This window comes from Nuphar pumila, chromosome 6 (genome assembly GCF_984573655.1).
Source record: "Nuphar pumila chromosome 6, dmNupPumi1.hap1.1, whole genome shotgun sequence".
NCBI lineage: Eukaryota > Viridiplantae > Streptophyta > Magnoliopsida > Nymphaeales > Nymphaeaceae > Nuphar > Nuphar pumila.
In genome coordinates, this window is record NC_143254.1 from 7,352,925 (window position 1) to 7,370,148 (window position 17,224).

Below are 17,224 nucleotides of genomic sequence, written 5' to 3' on the forward strand. Positions count from 1 at the left end.
GAGTGAATTCAATGTTTTTATTACAATTGAAATAATTAATTACTTCATGTCTTTGTCAAATCACAAAACAAGTGCAGAAATTTCTACATGGACTCCTACTTTGATATTTCTTTTCAATAACATGTTACAACGTGGCACGATTTGATTAATTTGCTAAGACACACTTATATAAAATATAGCTTTGTCATTTCATAGTTAACTTGGGGTGATTAATTTTTTTGCAAAAATGTTGACATTTTGTGAACATAATGATGCTATAAGTTCCCTGGGGATGGCAGTGAACTGGACCGGGAGCGGGGGTGGAGACACCGCCCGGTTTCAAAATCCTGCCCTTCATCCCTGCACGGGTTTAGATTTTAACATCCATCCCCGCCTCATGTCCTCCATTCCCAGTCCAAACGAAGTGAAGTGGGGTGGTGCCCCGTTTCCCCTCGGCTCACTGCCATCCTTAAAGAAGGATCGGGGCGGGGAGTGAAGACGGAGATGGGGCGGGGAAAAACATAAGTCCATCTCCTCATGAGTTTTGATTTTAACTTCCACCCCCCTTTCATGTCCTCAATTCCCGGTCCAAACAGGGCAAGGCGGGGCAGGACAGGACGGGGCGGGGCTCCTTTTCCCCAGTCCAAGGACTGAGGTCTTTGATTTTGGGACGTGTAAATATAAAAAAAAAAAAATTATTGGAGGTTATTTAAGCATGATGAAGACAAGTAATGATTATATATATATATATATATATATATATATATATATAATAGAGAATTCGTAGCTGCTTGATCGATAGTTGCTTAACCCATGTTTAATCATGCATCGCATGCGCGTGATTCAGTCAATATACAAAAACCGCAAAAAAATGCAAAGAGCGTGAAAAAATGCATAAAAGCTTTGAAAAAGGGGCTTTTAGCGGCACATTTGAAGCGCATATGCGCTCAACATTTTACAAAAGGTCTTTTGGCGTCGTTTTGAAACGCCGCTAAATGTCACAGTGAAACTAAGACCTAAAGCGCATCTAAATCCCCCCCAAATGCATTTTTAGTATTTTTTTGCCTAAAAAAAGCACTGAGCGGCCATCGCATCAAGTTTCTCTCAAGCAGTCAATATACAAAAACGGCAAAAAAATGCATAAAAGCGTCAAAAAAGGGGCTTTTAGCAGCACATTTGATGCACCGCTAAAGGCTCTAAGAGGTTCGGGATATTTTACAAAAGGTTTTTAGCGGCGTTTTGAAGCGCTGCTAAATGTCACAGTGAAACTAAGGACTTAAAGTGCGGCTAAATCCCCAAAAAATGCATTTTCAGTATTTTTTCTTAAAAAAAAAAACACTGAGCGTCCATCTCGTCATGTTTCTCTCAAGTTTGTATGGATCGAGCAACTATCACTCACTCATAATATACATTAGAAATGAGAATATGTTAAATGGGCACGGTGCCATCCGATGTTATTTTTTTTTTTAATTTCAACCCTGAAGATGTGTTCAGCATATCAATACTTAGATCATGCATTTTGAATGAAAAAAATGATATTTAGAGTCTCAAAATTTATGAAAAGGGTAGGCCTTTGATTTTTAAAACCTTATAAAAACCTATTAATGCATAAAAATCAAATGCTCCAATTAGTGATTCTTATAAAAATAATTATATATATCACACATGTACGATCAATTTTTTTTATCGAACTGACATGGGTCCATTAACCACGACCCTTGAATTCTATCCAAGTTGGTCTAGGGAGGCAAATGGATCAGAGTAACAGCCCAGGTTTGGGTGGTTATCGGGCCAGCCCAAGCCTGTTTAGAGCTTGACCTGCTGGGCTTTAAGTGCGGTCCGACAATGAGATGACTCAACCCGTTTTACTAACGAACCAGGTTTTGGCCTGATTCTTAATGGGTTTAAGTTTAAAGAGCAGCTCATGACCCGGCTCATTGGCTCAATGGACCAATGTGAAGGGGGCCAGGTCGGGTCATTTATAGGTTATTTTTAATAAAATTAATAAATTAGCTTTTAGAATACCAAAAATTAAATTAAATAAAAAATATAAAATTCAAAATTCTACATATAATAATGTTAAAAGTATCTAAACGAAAAGTTCGTCCATGGCATATCATTTAGACTAATAAATCAACATCAATTTTCTAAAATAACATAAAACACAATCTTGAATTCTAGTTCTCATATTATCTTTCTAGTTTCTATAAAACTAATGCAACTAATTAGGTAAATAATAATAGTTACCAAGTTATTATGTGATTAATTATTATTTTTTATTTTTTTATATTATTAAAAAAAATAATAAATAGCTGAGGCCCATCAAGCCCGTCGAGCTGTTTTAATTTTATTTTAATAAAAAGATATTTTAATATTAAAATATAAAAATTAAAATTTTATTGATTAAAAATTAAAATTTCTGTCTTTGTATCCCATTTTTTATAAATTTTTTGATCCCTTGTCCTCGAGTCACCGACTCATGGTGACATAGATTGACACAGTAGACAGTACTATAGAAGCTTGGATCCTAACCAGATCGAAGAACTCTCTTATGAGATCCGAATCAAATTGAATCCAGATCCATGTTTTGAAACCATATACGCAATACGATCCGTCTTCTTCCCAACTGGCAAGTAAGCACAATAAGACCGAAACCGGGTCAATGCAAATCCATAAATCCATGAAAGAGTAGACCCAGGAGTCAGAGATCCATCATTCACGGTCGGGTCAGAGATCGGGGACACGCATCAGGCGGCCCTCCCGAGCACGTGCAGGTGGCACGTGCGGACTTCATCGTCTCGGTATAAATACAGAACCATGGTGATTCTCAGAAATGCAACCACCAAAATTTTCCTTTATACCGGAGATCCTAAAAAACCGTAAATTTCGAGTTCTTGCCTTCCAAAATCCCGATTATCAGTGATATCTCGCCGAGAGTTCCCGCGAAATTCATGAAAACCAGGTGATTTCCGTGTCCGTGATGTCTTTTTAGTTTATTCCGTTAACTTCGCTTTTCCTATTCTTTTGTTATTTCCCTGAGCTCATTTCTAGGTCAGATTTCGATCTCGATTTCTTGATAATTGCAATAGTTCGATCTCGTTTTTCTTTAAGAGTGTTTTTCTTTGTTCCTCTTTTCCCTTTTGTTTCTTGTTCGGCGTTTGGTTATTGTTGAGGAGAAAACTGCATACGAGATTTGATGGTTCACATTCATGAGATAATAGGGATTTCGCGCTTGTTCTTTTATATGATTTCTTTCGTGTTCTGGTTTTAGTGAGTTATAATTTGTAGTTGTTGGGGATTTAATCTTATTGTTTTTTCTTTTCCCGGAGATATTTGAATTGATTGAGCAATTGACGTATTTCGTTGGTTGTTATTGAGTTTCTCGATCAGATTCGAAGAAAGACAGTTGGCATGTGAAATGATTGAGAGCGATGATCTTTCGAGTGGCCGATGCACTGGAGTTCTGTTGTTGATTGACATGATAAATTTGGTGTGAGTCGTTTGGATTCACCCCGAATTGGTAGAGCCTGTTATAAGCTCATCACTCGGTCCGTGACCTGGGTTCACTGGGGGTCTCTGGTCGGACTTCAGCCAAGCTGGATGGTGTGCCCTAACCTCTTCAAATAATGGGTTGCAAAGTGACCGGCTTGGGCTGAGTTACTAGCTGAAGCTATATTGTGATGTACTTTCGCCGAGTCATCAATGGACTCGAGTGGATTCTCTGACAAGCCCGTAATGACGTAGTTCAGAAGTTAGCTTCAGATTGAGTTGGCTTGAATTGCGTGTGCTGCATATGCAGTTTTCATGTTCTTGCTCTTAATCTATTTCCCTCAAGATATGTTCTTTACTGCAAATCTAAGCGTTTTGAATGATTTGGTGACTTTTGAATAGAATTTTGTTATGCACAACATCTAGGTATTCTGCTAAAGCTTTCTGATTAGCCTAGTTGAGAAAAAAGAAAAAAAACTGCACTTTCCCTGGCTAAATATTTTTCTCTTTTTCCCCTTGCAGGATCTTTATTTTCATTTAAATGGTCATCTGTATTGACCTTTTTGGTAATGTCTGGTGCAGTAGATTATTGATCGAGAAAGCTTTTCAATGCAGTTGACATCAAATGATGATCATGAAGACTTTTCAAACATGGCCTCACTGTTGCACAGGCCTAACTCTATGTGCACCTCCATTGAACCTCTCTCCTGTAGTGAAATTAGACCTACAGAGACTGTCATTCTTGTGGGAGATGATGATGATGGAGAAACTTTTGACGAACACAGCAATCTGATTGATGCAGACCAACCACAATGTCGGATTTGTCTTGATACTGGAGGTTCGTACTAACTTTTTTTACTTCTACTGTAAATTTTATTCCTGTTACCCAGTGGAAGTCCTTTTAGCCATAAACAATGTGTTCTGAATATTAATCCCTTCCACAACATGTGTTCTTTGTTAAAAAGATATTGATTCTATTTGTAGGTGAAGATCTGATTGCCCCCTGCCATTGCAGAGGTACGCAAAAGTATGTCCACAGATGCTGTCTTGATTATTGGAGAAAAACCAAGGTATTTGAGTTTAATCTTTCCTTAAAACAAGTGTGGTTTTTTTTTTTTTCTGTTGATCCAGGCTGCTATTTAAAATTTAAGGGAAATAGATACTGTCGTTTGCCAAATGGTTTAAATGTTATTGGACTGCTTACAGATAGCTTGAGGAATAAGAAATTTAGCTATGAACTATCCATTTAGTATTTAGAACTCCTTACCAGATAACTCCATTTGGATTGATGATCACTTGCTATTTTGTGGACTTACTCTCTCTTTGTTGGATTATTTCCAGGAGGGGTTTGCTTTTGCACATTGCACAGAATGTAAGGCAGCTTTTCATTTACGTGCAAATGTGCCTTCACGACGCTGGTGGTTGAGGTTGAAGTTTCAGTTCCTTATTGCCAGAGATCACGTTTTGATTTTTATCATTGTTCAGTTGGTAAGTCTATTGCATTCATCTGAAATCAAAAGAATGATTCAATAAATCATACTTCATGTTCATATATTAACAATAATGCACACACACATTAGTGCTTACATGCCATTAAATAGTTGTCTTTCAAGTTTGATGGAATAGAAAAAGAAATCTGTGGCATTGACTGCACCTCAATTTAATTCTACAATAATATTTACATGGTAAGAAATGAAGATCTTGTGTCAATGGTCTAGGAAAACTATAATGATACACTTAGTGTCTGGTAAAGGAAAAAGACATAAGAGTAATGCTGAGCAAAAAGTGAAAAAGAAATGTGTAAATTAGGGGTTATCTTAGGGCATTGGGATAGGGTATGGCCAGAGACAGAAGGACAAGATGAAGGTTCAGGCAAACTGAGCTACAGTCATTCTTGGCCTTGTGAACTAATACCATTGGTATCAAAGTTGTGTAAACAAGATGGGAGACTCAATAGCCACAAAGTAAGCTTGACACATAAAACTCTAAATCAAGATTCTGAACTTGATTGTGTGAATCCTTGAGTTTAGTTGTTAAGGCAGCTTTTCTTCAGACATGGTAAATATCTGTCAAGACTTCTGTTATTGGACAGGGGCTTAGGTGGAAGCTTCCATATAGCAACTATCTAGAAGATACATGAATGACTATTCACAAATTAATTAGGGTGATGTAGAGGTTAAGTCAATCTTGCAACTTGGTTTGAAGATATTCTTTGTATCAGTATCCAAAATGCTGCTAAACATCCTCATATGTGAAGCATGGACTTCATTCACAGGGAACATTGCTGTGACATGTTAATGATATCATCTTTACGTGTAGATGTGTGCAACTTGTAGCACAAATAGAAATTAATTGTTAGGGTTATGTGCTTGAAGTTGTTTTATAGAAATGACCCACCGGTTAACTGTTCTGACCTTTCCAGGTGTTAGATTGGCTGGTGCTTTCTGCAGTATGCGATTAACCATGGGTATTTGATATTTATGGGAATATTGCAGTGCTACAGAAAGCAGATGACCTGATTGCAGTGCTACAGAAAGCAGATGACCTGCTTAAGATTTGGTTTAGATGCTGTCATGCTGAATCTGGAAGCACAGCTGCGGCCATTGTTGAAATGTCATGGATAACCACACTTGCATTATTTGTTAAAAGCAGTAGTGGTGGTGGAGTTCTACTGTAAGTTAACAGTCGTTCATATGTCCAGGCTCTAGAAATTGAATCTGTTAGTAAAAGAATTAACTTTAGAATATTTATTGACAAAAAATCAAAAGATGAAGTAAATTTATAGATGAAACATGTTGACAAAATAGGCATCTAAATTCCAACATACAAGCTCATGAAATAAATAATTGAGGGATAGAGAGTAAACCTTTGATCTCCAACTCTTAAGCAACTTCTTGCAAGCTACAAACAACACTCAAAGCACTTCACTAAAATGCTAGTACTTTAAAATAAAGCTAAGTAAATATCCCATTAAATGCAATAAACCTTGTGTCACACGGGTGCTTCCCTTAGCATGTGTGTCTTGTGTCAACACAACATGATACCGGACATGACACTAGACACACCAAAACACTTTCTAGACATGGTCAACACTCTGTCCATCTTTTCTTTTTATGATTTTGATTGCTTATTTTTATTATTAGTGTGCTTTTTCTTGTAAAATTTGTTGCTTGGATTTATTATTTAATGTCTTAATTATAATGATTTAGAATTGTGTTCAAGATTTGCACTTAAGATGATATTTATGCTCTTGATCGATAATAAGAATGTGTGTAGTACATATTTACATACATATTTAAAATATCGGCTTTATAAAATTTAAAAAAAATGATTTAAAAGGTAAAATATCGTGATATTTTCAAAAAGTGTGATATTATTTCTTTTATTTTTTATATTTCAAAATTTTTATGCCTTACATTTCTACAAAAAATTTATTATCTAAACATATTGTTTTCTTATTTATGCTGTTTTTATATAATTTTAAAATTTTTAGGTGCCAAGATTTATAAAAATATATATTGTCACAACATTTTGCTTCCCAAGATATAGCTGAGATCGATATTTGTGCCTATGATATGCACATGGTCGTGTCACCATGTTTTAGTTTTACAAAACTCTGCTGTTCAGCACTTGTGTCCATGTCTATCAGTCTATATGTCATAGAATAAACTAAAAGAACACAGGGGGGTGGGTGCATGGAAAATGTTGGCTTTAAGGGGCAATAACTAAAATTTGGTTGTTGTTTGAAAGTTTACTTGAGAGAAGTTCATATAGGGGTGCACCTCTTAAGGGGCATAAGCAACATTTTTGTATGGTGAAAAAAATATAATGATTCAAAGAAAATACTTTGTGAAATATATAATTAAATTAACTAGATAGTAATTGAGTAAAATTTTAACATGCAGTAGGTTTACAAAATCTATGTCATACCATTTGGATAGGGGTATGGTTAGTCACTGTTTTTTGACAAGGGGTGCATGAGTAAAATTTTTGCACATAATGAAGGGTAAGATGAATTTAAAATTCTTTGTGATGTCCTTTGGAGCATCATGTCATTTTGAAAAAACGTTGAAGGGATTAATTCCTTGGAAACATTATTTATGGTGCCTTATTGGAAGTGGTGCAGATAGAGGTTTATCACTGTAATAGCTTGGAGAAGCATGTTTTGGACCAAAAGCAATTGGTAAATTAACACATGGATGTCCTTACCACGAAAAGACTTAATAATTGAAAAACAACCATTTCAGCTTGTGAACCTGTCTACTTTTTGAAGGGAGCAATGAATCTCATAATTTCTTACTTCTATTTGAATTACATAAAATGGGATCTGCTTCTGTGTCTAGCACATGAACTTATGAAAACATCAGGGAGATGTGTAATGTTATTGTTGATTCTGCCAAGCAAGAGCGACATTACTTGTTGGCACCTCTTTGTTTTGAATGGTGAAAATATGTTTTTTTTCTTCTTCTGGCTATTCTACTGACAACCCAAGAAAGCATTGCTTAATCGAAAGAAATTTCATTACCTGCAGCAGTTATTTTCACTTCATTTATTCTACTTGAATTGCATGAATTCAGCGCTTAAAATTTTACATATTCAGCCAACATGTATGCTGTCATGGAACTCAGAAAAATAACTATGTTTTCTTAACACAATGAACTCATAATAATTTGACTATGAAAACTGAAATATGATATGATCTCAAGGACAATATTCATGTTAGGATCGATTTAATTAACTGGTATAATTATGGAACTTGGGTTTCCCAGTCAGACAAAATTGTTTTCTTTTAAAGAGCTAGTCGCTTTCACTTTAGGACCAACTCAATTAGGGAACATCTCTGGTGAAGTTGCTGGACGTTGCGTACACCTGGATCTGGGATCATTAAAGCTCCAAGTCTCCAATCAGATCAATTATTTGGAGGTTATAAATAAAGGTCAAAGAGAGCTTTCGGTTGGTGGTCTTTTCCTTTTTGTTTTTCTGTTTCTTTCTTTCTCCTTTACCTCAGCGAGATTAGCTAGATAAGCAAGGCAAATTGCCAGATACATTTGGATCATGAGGTTGGGTACAGCCTGCTGTTTGAACTGACTCAGTCTTTCCGCTTTTAACAAAGAAAAGGAAAATAATTGAGAATAAAAAATATGTTTCAAAACTAGGGGATCTGAGCTTTTCACCATGTGCGGATAATTACACCATGCAAAAGTTCCATCATGTAGCAGTCTGAATACTTCACATGGGCAAACGTCGTTATGGCCGTTATGGGAAATCATGATCTACTTATGCTGAACATAACTTGTAGGAAAGAATCAGATCCGTTGAAATGCTGCTTTCTTCTACAAAGTTACTTGTGGATAGCGCATTTATACAAATGCTAGTAGATGTGAGGATACCATGACAAAACACTATTTTCATTTTATATTGCTTCATTTTGAGTAGCAGGCTTCTTGCTAGCTAGTCTACAAATCTTGTTCAATTCTCTTACTCGATTTTTCCTTATGCTAATTCTTTTGTTGATAAGATCAAAAGGATATGTTATGAAATGCTTGGCTATGTAAATGTGCAAACATAATATGTTATGATTGCCTTTTCAGAATTTTTTTGACATGTATGGCCTTTTCCCTTTTATTGTGCATGTATGTGTGTATTCAATTCTTTACCATTGCTTATGTGGCTGAATCAATGTTATGGCTATAGGTTGTGGTTTTCTTTAGCATGCTGGTGTACAGGTTCTGTGGCGAAAAACTACGTGAAATATTTGGTTATGAAGAGAACCATGTTGCCTTCTATATCCTGGCAGGTATGCTTAATGCAGCACTATCCAGCTGCTTCAAGAAATGCATGTGCACACTCACAGACTTGCATGAATGCGACCTGGCTGCAATTACTGGAAAACTTCAATATGCTCATGCCCATGTGCGTGGTCTTTATATTTATGCATAAATACGTGTATAGATGAAAATTAAAGTGCATTGTGACTTTTGTGGCACGAAAGTGGACACAGTGCTTTCTCCTTGGCACATGCAGCCACAATTCATAATGAGATTGTGCTTGATTTTGTACTGTTAATGTCCAAGAATTTATGTTTATTCTTTAAATGGATAGAGGGAACAATGAGTGATGAAGATAAATACCATTTCATAGGGATACTCCAACTTACCCATGTCATGTCCCCTTGTATACTATTATTAATGGCAATTTACATAAAGCTGGTGTAACGGATGTCCTTTTAGTTGTCCCTGTGAAAATTTTGAAGCAAATCAACTGGTGGACTGTCAAAAGTTTGGGTACCAGATGCTGAATCTAGGGACGTTCATATTTTTCAGGCACAAAATTATTGAATTATAGACTTTTTCTGTAGTGGATGGAACCTCAGATGCTGTTATTAAAAATTACGTGCATCTTGAAATGATGGCAATTTTTTATTCAAAGTAATTCTGATTAGTGAAGACTGCTATTATAGACAAATCAAGATGCCATTCTATTTACTTATTGTAATCTAGCCTTTCATAATTTAATCTTCTTACATATTATGTCTATCTACATCAATATGTGCAAGCACAAATCCTTACCCTGTTCACATGTCCGAGTTTTAGCATCCAATTTCTTCACGTCTTTATCTGATGTGAAACCCTTGATTTATCCATGTTCTTTTTCAAGTTATTATTCTTTCCAATCTCATTTTCCCTTCAAACATGTAGTTTTCCATTTGTTATTTCATGTTTCCCCTCCTATATGCCCAAGCTTTTATAAATGGCATTTACCTATACTTCCTTTAAAGTGCAGACTCTTGTTTCCATACATTTGCCTATATGTGCATCTTAGCATATGCATTTAACACTTCTTTTAACCTTTTGCTTATTCTTGGTTAGGTCAAATGCTATGTCACACAGATACTCCATTTAGACTGCTGTTCCGTATCCCTTGCATATAAGTTACATGGAAAACTTCATAAAATGGCTGTGTCCCCGTATCTTCAGCCATATCCATGTGACATAGGTCAAATGTCTTGCTTATGCACAAACTACTTTTCTCTTTAACCAACCTGCATCAGTCCTGCAGACAAAGCCCTTGAGAACCCTCTGTTTTATGATGCAAATGAATCTGCACAGGACATCCCTGACATTATTTTTTGGACCATTCTATCAGATTTAATCTAATGGTCTAAATTTAATTAAATTACAAATCTGCATGGAATTCAGTAATAATCCTTATTTAGGGTTTACTCCGATACATGGCAACCCACTGCAACCATCATTTTTCAGATTATAATTTTTAGTTAAATATAAAGTTAACCAAATATAAACCTTTAAATTGAATCTAATTGAATGGTTTAGATGGCATCGTAGATGTTTTATGTACAGATGGTTGCATCTTTTCCCTTTGTCTCTCTGCCCCCATATATATATATATATATATATATATATATATAAACATTTACAACCAGTCCAAATGCAGCCTTAGGCATGCTCTATTTGTAAATAGCATACTATCAGTTGTCATTTGTCTTAATGAGGTAAATTGCATGAACTGGCTTCAAAATGTTTAAAAAGTGATAAAATGACAGCTCTGTGCCTTGAGAAAAAAGTGGCTTGCTCGATGCTAGTTTTTTGGGTTTAATGTCATTGGGTTAATTGCTTTTCTTAATTACAGAAATCTAGAGAGTGCATGTCTAGGATTTTTTTTCTGTTGACAGTGTTGATGTCCAGAAAGTCTTATTATGACGAAGCAATCCTACATATGCACACACACACACATACACATACATGCATGCATATCGGAGCTGTTTTTGTTTTACTTATTTGCATTATCATTCTGTCTTTACTATTTTCTCTTTATTTGATTTGTTTAGCTTTGTCTATCATCATGGTGGGGTTGATTTACGGTTTCTTCATAGCTATGATATGTGGACATAAGATCGCTGAACGCCATTATCACGTTCTTGCTAAACAGGAACTAACAAAGGTTATGCCCAATTTTCCCGATTTGCAGATGACGTGTTGTCAAAAGCATACTATTGTGACATATTGCTTGTGTTTATTCATTTGTGACTCCTTGTTTTCAAGATGAACTCTGACACTACAATTGAAACATCAGGAATATGTGGTTGAAAACCGGGAAGACAATAAAGATCCTCCTGAGCTTGACCCTGATCAAGTGGCAGAGCTAAGGATGTTGGGCCTTTACTAAATGGTGTTGGAGCCTTGTCTGGGAAAATCTGGTAAGCGAGAATGTTTTAACTGACTCTGTCTCTCTCTTATCATGGTTGAAGCATTTGTGAGAAAGTTATATGTGTAAGATTTAGAATGGCTTTGGTAAATCTGAAGTATCTCAGATCTGTTCTTTTGGAAAATAGAAAAAATTAGTGGAAGGCTAGTTGAAAAAACAGAGGATTTTGTAGACTGGATTCTTTTTCTTAAAGGTTTGAAATTGATCGCTATAAATCTTTCAGATGTATACTCCTCCAATGTTGCTCAGATATTTTTGCACTTGTCTACAAAAAGTTATTCGTTGCACCAAGACGAGAACCACAGAATCAAGCTCTCTTTTGTTATATTTAAAGTTGTTGAAGGCCCGTAAAGACATCAAGACATGTACAGCTTCTGTGCAAATCCTGGTTGAGAGTTTGGTAAAGTTTACTGTTGCATTCTTTTATCTATGCATTAACAGATATGATGTGTAAATACCTATGTAAGCAAAGGGAAACATTACTTCGTTGATAGTCAATATATCCATGGTGCAATTTGTTCCTCTATACGATTGCAAACGTGTCTATATTCGGTTTCTCCTCCAATAAGCTTGCTTGAGTGCAGTAAAACTTTGTAAATTTTGCTCATTTCAATTACATTATTGCAAAAGGGTACATTCCTCTATCAAATACCCTGGACAGGACCAAATCCAATCGACTTTACCCCATGTGCAGCTTAATCCAACTCTGAGCTCCAGCCAGGTTAGCTGCACTGACGAAGAGGTACATGGTGATGTCACTAGAACAGGATTTTCGCAACACAGATCAACATTTTAGTTTTTCAAAGGACAGGTTTTCAAGTCAATTGACCCATCAGCCTTATGCCTGGTCCAACTCAAGACTTGGGAGGCCAACACATTTGGGTCATATGGACTCTACCTGCATGACTGATAGCCTGGTAAGGTTTGAGTCTGGCGCTACATGACTTGGGGATCATCAACGTGATCAACACTGGTGTGTGTGTGTGTGGTGATGCCAGGGGTGGTGGTCTCTCATAGTTTACCAAAAGCGCCTCCCTAAAGGGCTGGGAAGCATGGGGAAACTTCCTTCCCTATTGAGGTGAGTGTGCTTCCTATATTATAATTTCACTTTTAACTCGCTTCTCACATTATTTCCCTCACTTCTTTCTTCCTTTTCACTTCCCACTCGTTTTCCCCTCATTTCCTGTGCATTTGCTTTTTTTGCTTCTGGACACTTCCTCAATTGCCTCCAAAAATAAATTCTGCTTCATGCTTCAAGCTACTTTTTTATACTTTCTTACCTGCTTCTGCTTCATGCATAACTTTCCTGTATCTATTTTGTATCTTGGTAACTATGGTGTATATATATATATATATATATATATATATATATATATATATATATATATATATATATATATATATATATATATATATATATATATATATATATATATGAGAGAGAGAGAGAGCCGAAAGAGGATCAACATTATCACACATGAAGATCAACAAAATGTTGAACCCAACAAAATAGAAAACAAAACTAAAATATAGAAAAACAAAAGCAAAAGGAAAAGAAACTACAGCCAGCTAGCAACAAACAACAAAGCCAAGCTCAACCAGGATCCTCTGGAAAAGAAGGAACCACCGATGAGTGAACGTTGTTCAGACGGAAGGAGAGGTCTCTAAGATGCATACGTAGAATCGCGTATACATCAACCAAGATTTTATGGACAAGATTGTTAAGGATGACCGGAATTTGACGGAAAGTAGCATCATTGCGTGCCATCCAAACAAACCACCAAGTAGTAAGCAACCATGTCTTCCAGATCAGTCTCCACCGCTTGCAACGCTTAATTTCAATAGGGCCTAGGAGCAGATCAAGCGCAAAAGACTCCTCTTTAACAATTACGTTCGGAGATCTCCACGTGCTATTAAATAGGGCCACAAAGATTGGGCAGGACCAGAATAAATGAAAAGTAGTTTCTTCAGCAGCTTGACACATCACACACCAACTTGGGAACTGAAAGCCCAACTTCTTTAAATAACTGTGAGTCTGAACCCTATCATGCAAAATTAACCAAGCCAAGACCTGAGATCTTGGGGTAGGGCCCTTACCCCATAACGCACACTCAGGGAACCAATCTGCCCCTGGGGGGAGCAACGATCTATACACTTTATGGGTGTGGAACGCACCATTTGGTGCAATAGCCCAATGCAACCACTGATCATAATTACCTGTATCCCCAATTTGATCTCTGAAGGACGATAAGACTCTCAGCCACATGCTTTGCAAGTGTGAGATCGCCAGCCCCCGGGTTCCATGACGAAAGTTAGATAAATCAGGAGCACCATATTTAGCATGAAGCAAACGAGCACAAGGAGAACCTGGTTGATGGGCCATCCAACATTGCTTGGCCACAAGAGCAATACTCCTCTGTCTTGGAGCAAAAACACCTAAGCCAGCCATACGCTTAGGTAACACCAACGTTCGCCAACCAACCAAATGGTGCTTACTCTTAAGCTGACACCCAGACCAAAGAAAATCCGTCATTAAACGACAAATCTGCTTCTCCACGCCCACCGGCATCACAAACATTGACATGAAGAATTCAGGGATAGAAGAAAGAACATGTCTGATTAAAGTCAGACGACCAGCAATGGAGAGATAAGACGCCTGCCACGAAAAAAGCTTGTTTTTCACTTTTTGAATAGTTGGAGCCCAAGCAACGGAAGATAGGCGCTTCACTTGTAACGGCAGGCTCAAATACGTCATCGGCAACTCAGAGATTGCACAATTGAAAATCCGTTGACCCGCTGCAAGCATAGGATACTGAACATTGAACATAGTAATAGAGCATTTGCTATCATTTAGGGAAAGCCCAGAAAGAGAAAGAAAAAACTGGAGAATAAGCTTGAATCTAAGCATTTGTTGCACGTTTGCTCGCCCAAAAATAATCATATCATCAACATAAATAAGAATATGGTCTGAAAAATCCGGAAGATCTAGAGGATCTATCAGGCGCTTCTCCGCAGCACGCTTGAGCAACACCACGAGACCCTCAACAATGACATTGAACAACAAAGGCGATAGATGGCAGCCTTGCCTTAGTCCACGCCCCAATTTGATCTGACCACCTCTAGTGTCGTTAATCTTAATCATGGCCTGAGCATTAGAGACCAATTCCCTCACCCACCCAGAAAAACGACGACCAATGCCAAAATTGGATAACATTTGAAATAAGAAGGGCCAATGCACAAAATCAAAGGCTTTATGAAAATCTAATTTAAGAGAAAAATAGGCCTGACCACTAAGATGTAAGGAGTGAATGACTTTAGAGGCCAAGATGAATGAATGTTGAATCCTCTTATTGTGGATAAAGGCAAACTGAGAGTTAGAAAAAATTTGGTGAGCCACGACCTTCAACCTATTAGCCAACACCTTGGCAATCATCCGATAAAGGGCACTCATAACAGAAATCGGACGAAACCTAGAGATATCAGTAGCAACATCATCTTTCGGAATTAAAGAAATAATTGCCAAGTGGGTTTGAATAGGCAATCTGGAGTTGCGATAGAACTCATCAAACATGTTAATAACATCAGGCTTCACACAAGGCCAAAAAATTCTGAAGAAATCCACATGAAACCCATCATAACCTGGAGCTTTCCACCCTGACAAACCTTTGATTGCCCTAAAAATCTCATCTTCAGAGAACTTCATTTGCATAATTCTAGCTTGATCTTGCTGAATCGAACCAACAGAAACAGGACCAATGACACCATTCACAGTAAGTGAAACAGAATATAAATCTTTGAAATACTGAGTAACAACTGAAATAACGTGCTGATTAAGGAACAAAACATTCCCAATGGTGATTGATGGGATGACATTCCTCCTATGACGATGAGAAACATATGAGTGAAAAAATTTAGTATTACCGTCTCCGGCCGCAAGCCATTTCACCCTTGCCCGTTGCTTCCATCTAATTTCCTCTTTGACCCTCCAGTTCTTCAAAAGCGTTGATAACTCAATAGATCTGGCCTGCAAACTTTGCAAGTGTGAATCAGATAGAGACTCCGGGGAAGACATAGTTTGATACAATGCTGAAATCTCTTGCTCCCAAGCAGTCATTTGCTGAAATTTAACCACGTCTCGATTATGGAGCCAAGCTTTGATATCCTTAGCGAGACGAGACAACTTCTCATGACACCGGATAGCTGCCCACTGCTCATTGGAGGGCTTGTTCCAAGAGTCTGAAATAATAGTATGAAAATCTGGCTCCTGGAGCCACCATTGTTCAAACACAAAACTCCTGGCGGAATTAAAACCACCCCCCCAAGTAGTGATTAACTGACCATGGTCCGAGATAGAAGGAGCCAGCAAGACACATTTGACATCTGGAATGAGATCCAACAAATTTGGAGTGACAAAAACCCTGTCAAGAACTCTGCAGCATGGGCGAATTCGCCTATTCGACCAAGAGTAACGCTCCCCACTAAAAGGGATTGGGTAAAGGTGATGCCGATGAACAAAATCTTGAAAACCTCGCATAGATGGATTTAGAAGAACGAGGTTATTAGAATCCTGAATAGACAAAAGGCAATTAAAGTCTCCCATAAGAAAATGGTACTCCCCGTTTGAGACGACGATCCTATTTAAGTCGTTCCAGAAAGCAGGCCTCATGACAGCGTGATTAGGGCCATATACAACAGTGACCACAACCCTCCTGCCACTGTCCTGCAAAGTGAAGGCAACAGACAAAGAAAACAGACCCATGTCCAGTTGAGAAATATTTAAAGATTGCTTCCCCAAAATAAGGATGCCACCAGCATGGTTGACCGCAGGCTTAAAAAAAATAGTCAGCACCCCTCCATATACTAGAGGCAACAGAGCGAGAAACTTCATCCATCTTAGTTTCACAAATAGCAATCAGGTCAGGCTTCTCCTGACTAACCCAATTCGCCAGAAACCTACGCTTAGTGGGGCAATTCAAGCCCCTGATATTCCAGTAAAGAGACTTCATGACACACAATCTGGAAAAATCCGGGGTGTGTGTGACCTCGCTGACCTTCGTGGAGACCTGCCATCGAAAGTCGTAACATTGAGTGGGTTGCTCCTCTTGCTTCTACTACCACTGCTAACTTGTCGGTGCCGAACAACCCCCATACGCTGAGTAGCCCTCGAAGGACCGGGAGAATCACCCCTTAGATCAGAGACAACATCAAGTGAAGGACCTAATGAGCCACCTAGGATAGTAGAGACTACCGAAATGGTAGATACCATATCGACAGTTATATGATGCAGCTGAGCTGAGGAGAGAGAGATATCAAGCATCCGGGCTGCCTCTTCAACCTCAACACCCAAGGGCGACAGAGGGGGGGACTGTCGAGGAACAGGTGGAGAGGAAGGGAGAGCCACACTTGGGAGAGCCTCACACCTCCAAGAACTACACACAGAATCAGTGACGGTAGATGCAATAATAGTGGCCTCAGTAACGACCGGCGATAAAGAAAAAGGAACCGATAAACCAATAATCATGCATCTGTG

At 37.8% G+C, this 17,224-nt stretch overlaps 1 protein-coding gene across 2 annotated transcripts; it reads left to right on the forward strand.

Annotated features, from left to right (window-relative positions):
• The first annotated feature begins 2,826 nt into the window (after positions 1–2,826).
• LOC149833801 (uncharacterized) lies at positions 2,827–12,220 on the forward strand. 2 transcript variants are annotated; one of them, XM_090009858.1, is made up of 8 exons: positions 2,827–2,941; positions 4,051–4,306; positions 4,453–4,538; positions 4,810–4,956; positions 9,163–9,265; positions 11,318–11,430; positions 11,563–11,686; positions 11,918–12,220. In XM_090009858.1, the coding sequence occupies exons 2-7, from the start codon at positions 4,078–4,080 to the stop codon at positions 11,653–11,655; spliced, it is 771 nt and encodes a 256-aa protein (XP_089865984.1). In that variant the 5' UTR covers positions 2,827–2,941; positions 4,051–4,077; the 3' UTR covers positions 11,656–11,686; positions 11,918–12,220. The 2 variants fall into 2 exon arrangements, with proteins under 2 accessions (XP_089865984.1, XP_089865985.1); XM_090009859.1 differs by having other exon boundaries at positions 2,833–2,941; positions 4,054–4,306.
• The last annotated feature ends 5,004 nt before the right edge of the window (positions 12,221–17,224 follow it).

What these genes read in the sequence shown, in the direction of transcription:
- LOC149833801 (XM_090009858.1), top strand. Translation starts at nt 4,078, where the DNA reads ATGCAGTTGACATCAAATGATGATCATGAAGACTTTTCAAACATGGCC. An exon ending in ATTATTGGAGAAAAACCAAG is followed by an intron (nt 4,539 to 4,809) that starts GTATTTGAGTTT and finishes GATTATTTCCAG; the next exon opens with GAGGGGTTTGCTTTTGCACA. An exon ending in CTAAACAGGAACTAACAAAG is followed by an intron (nt 11,431 to 11,562) that starts GTTATGCCCAAT and finishes TTGAAACATCAG; the next exon opens with GAATATGTGGTTGAAAACCG.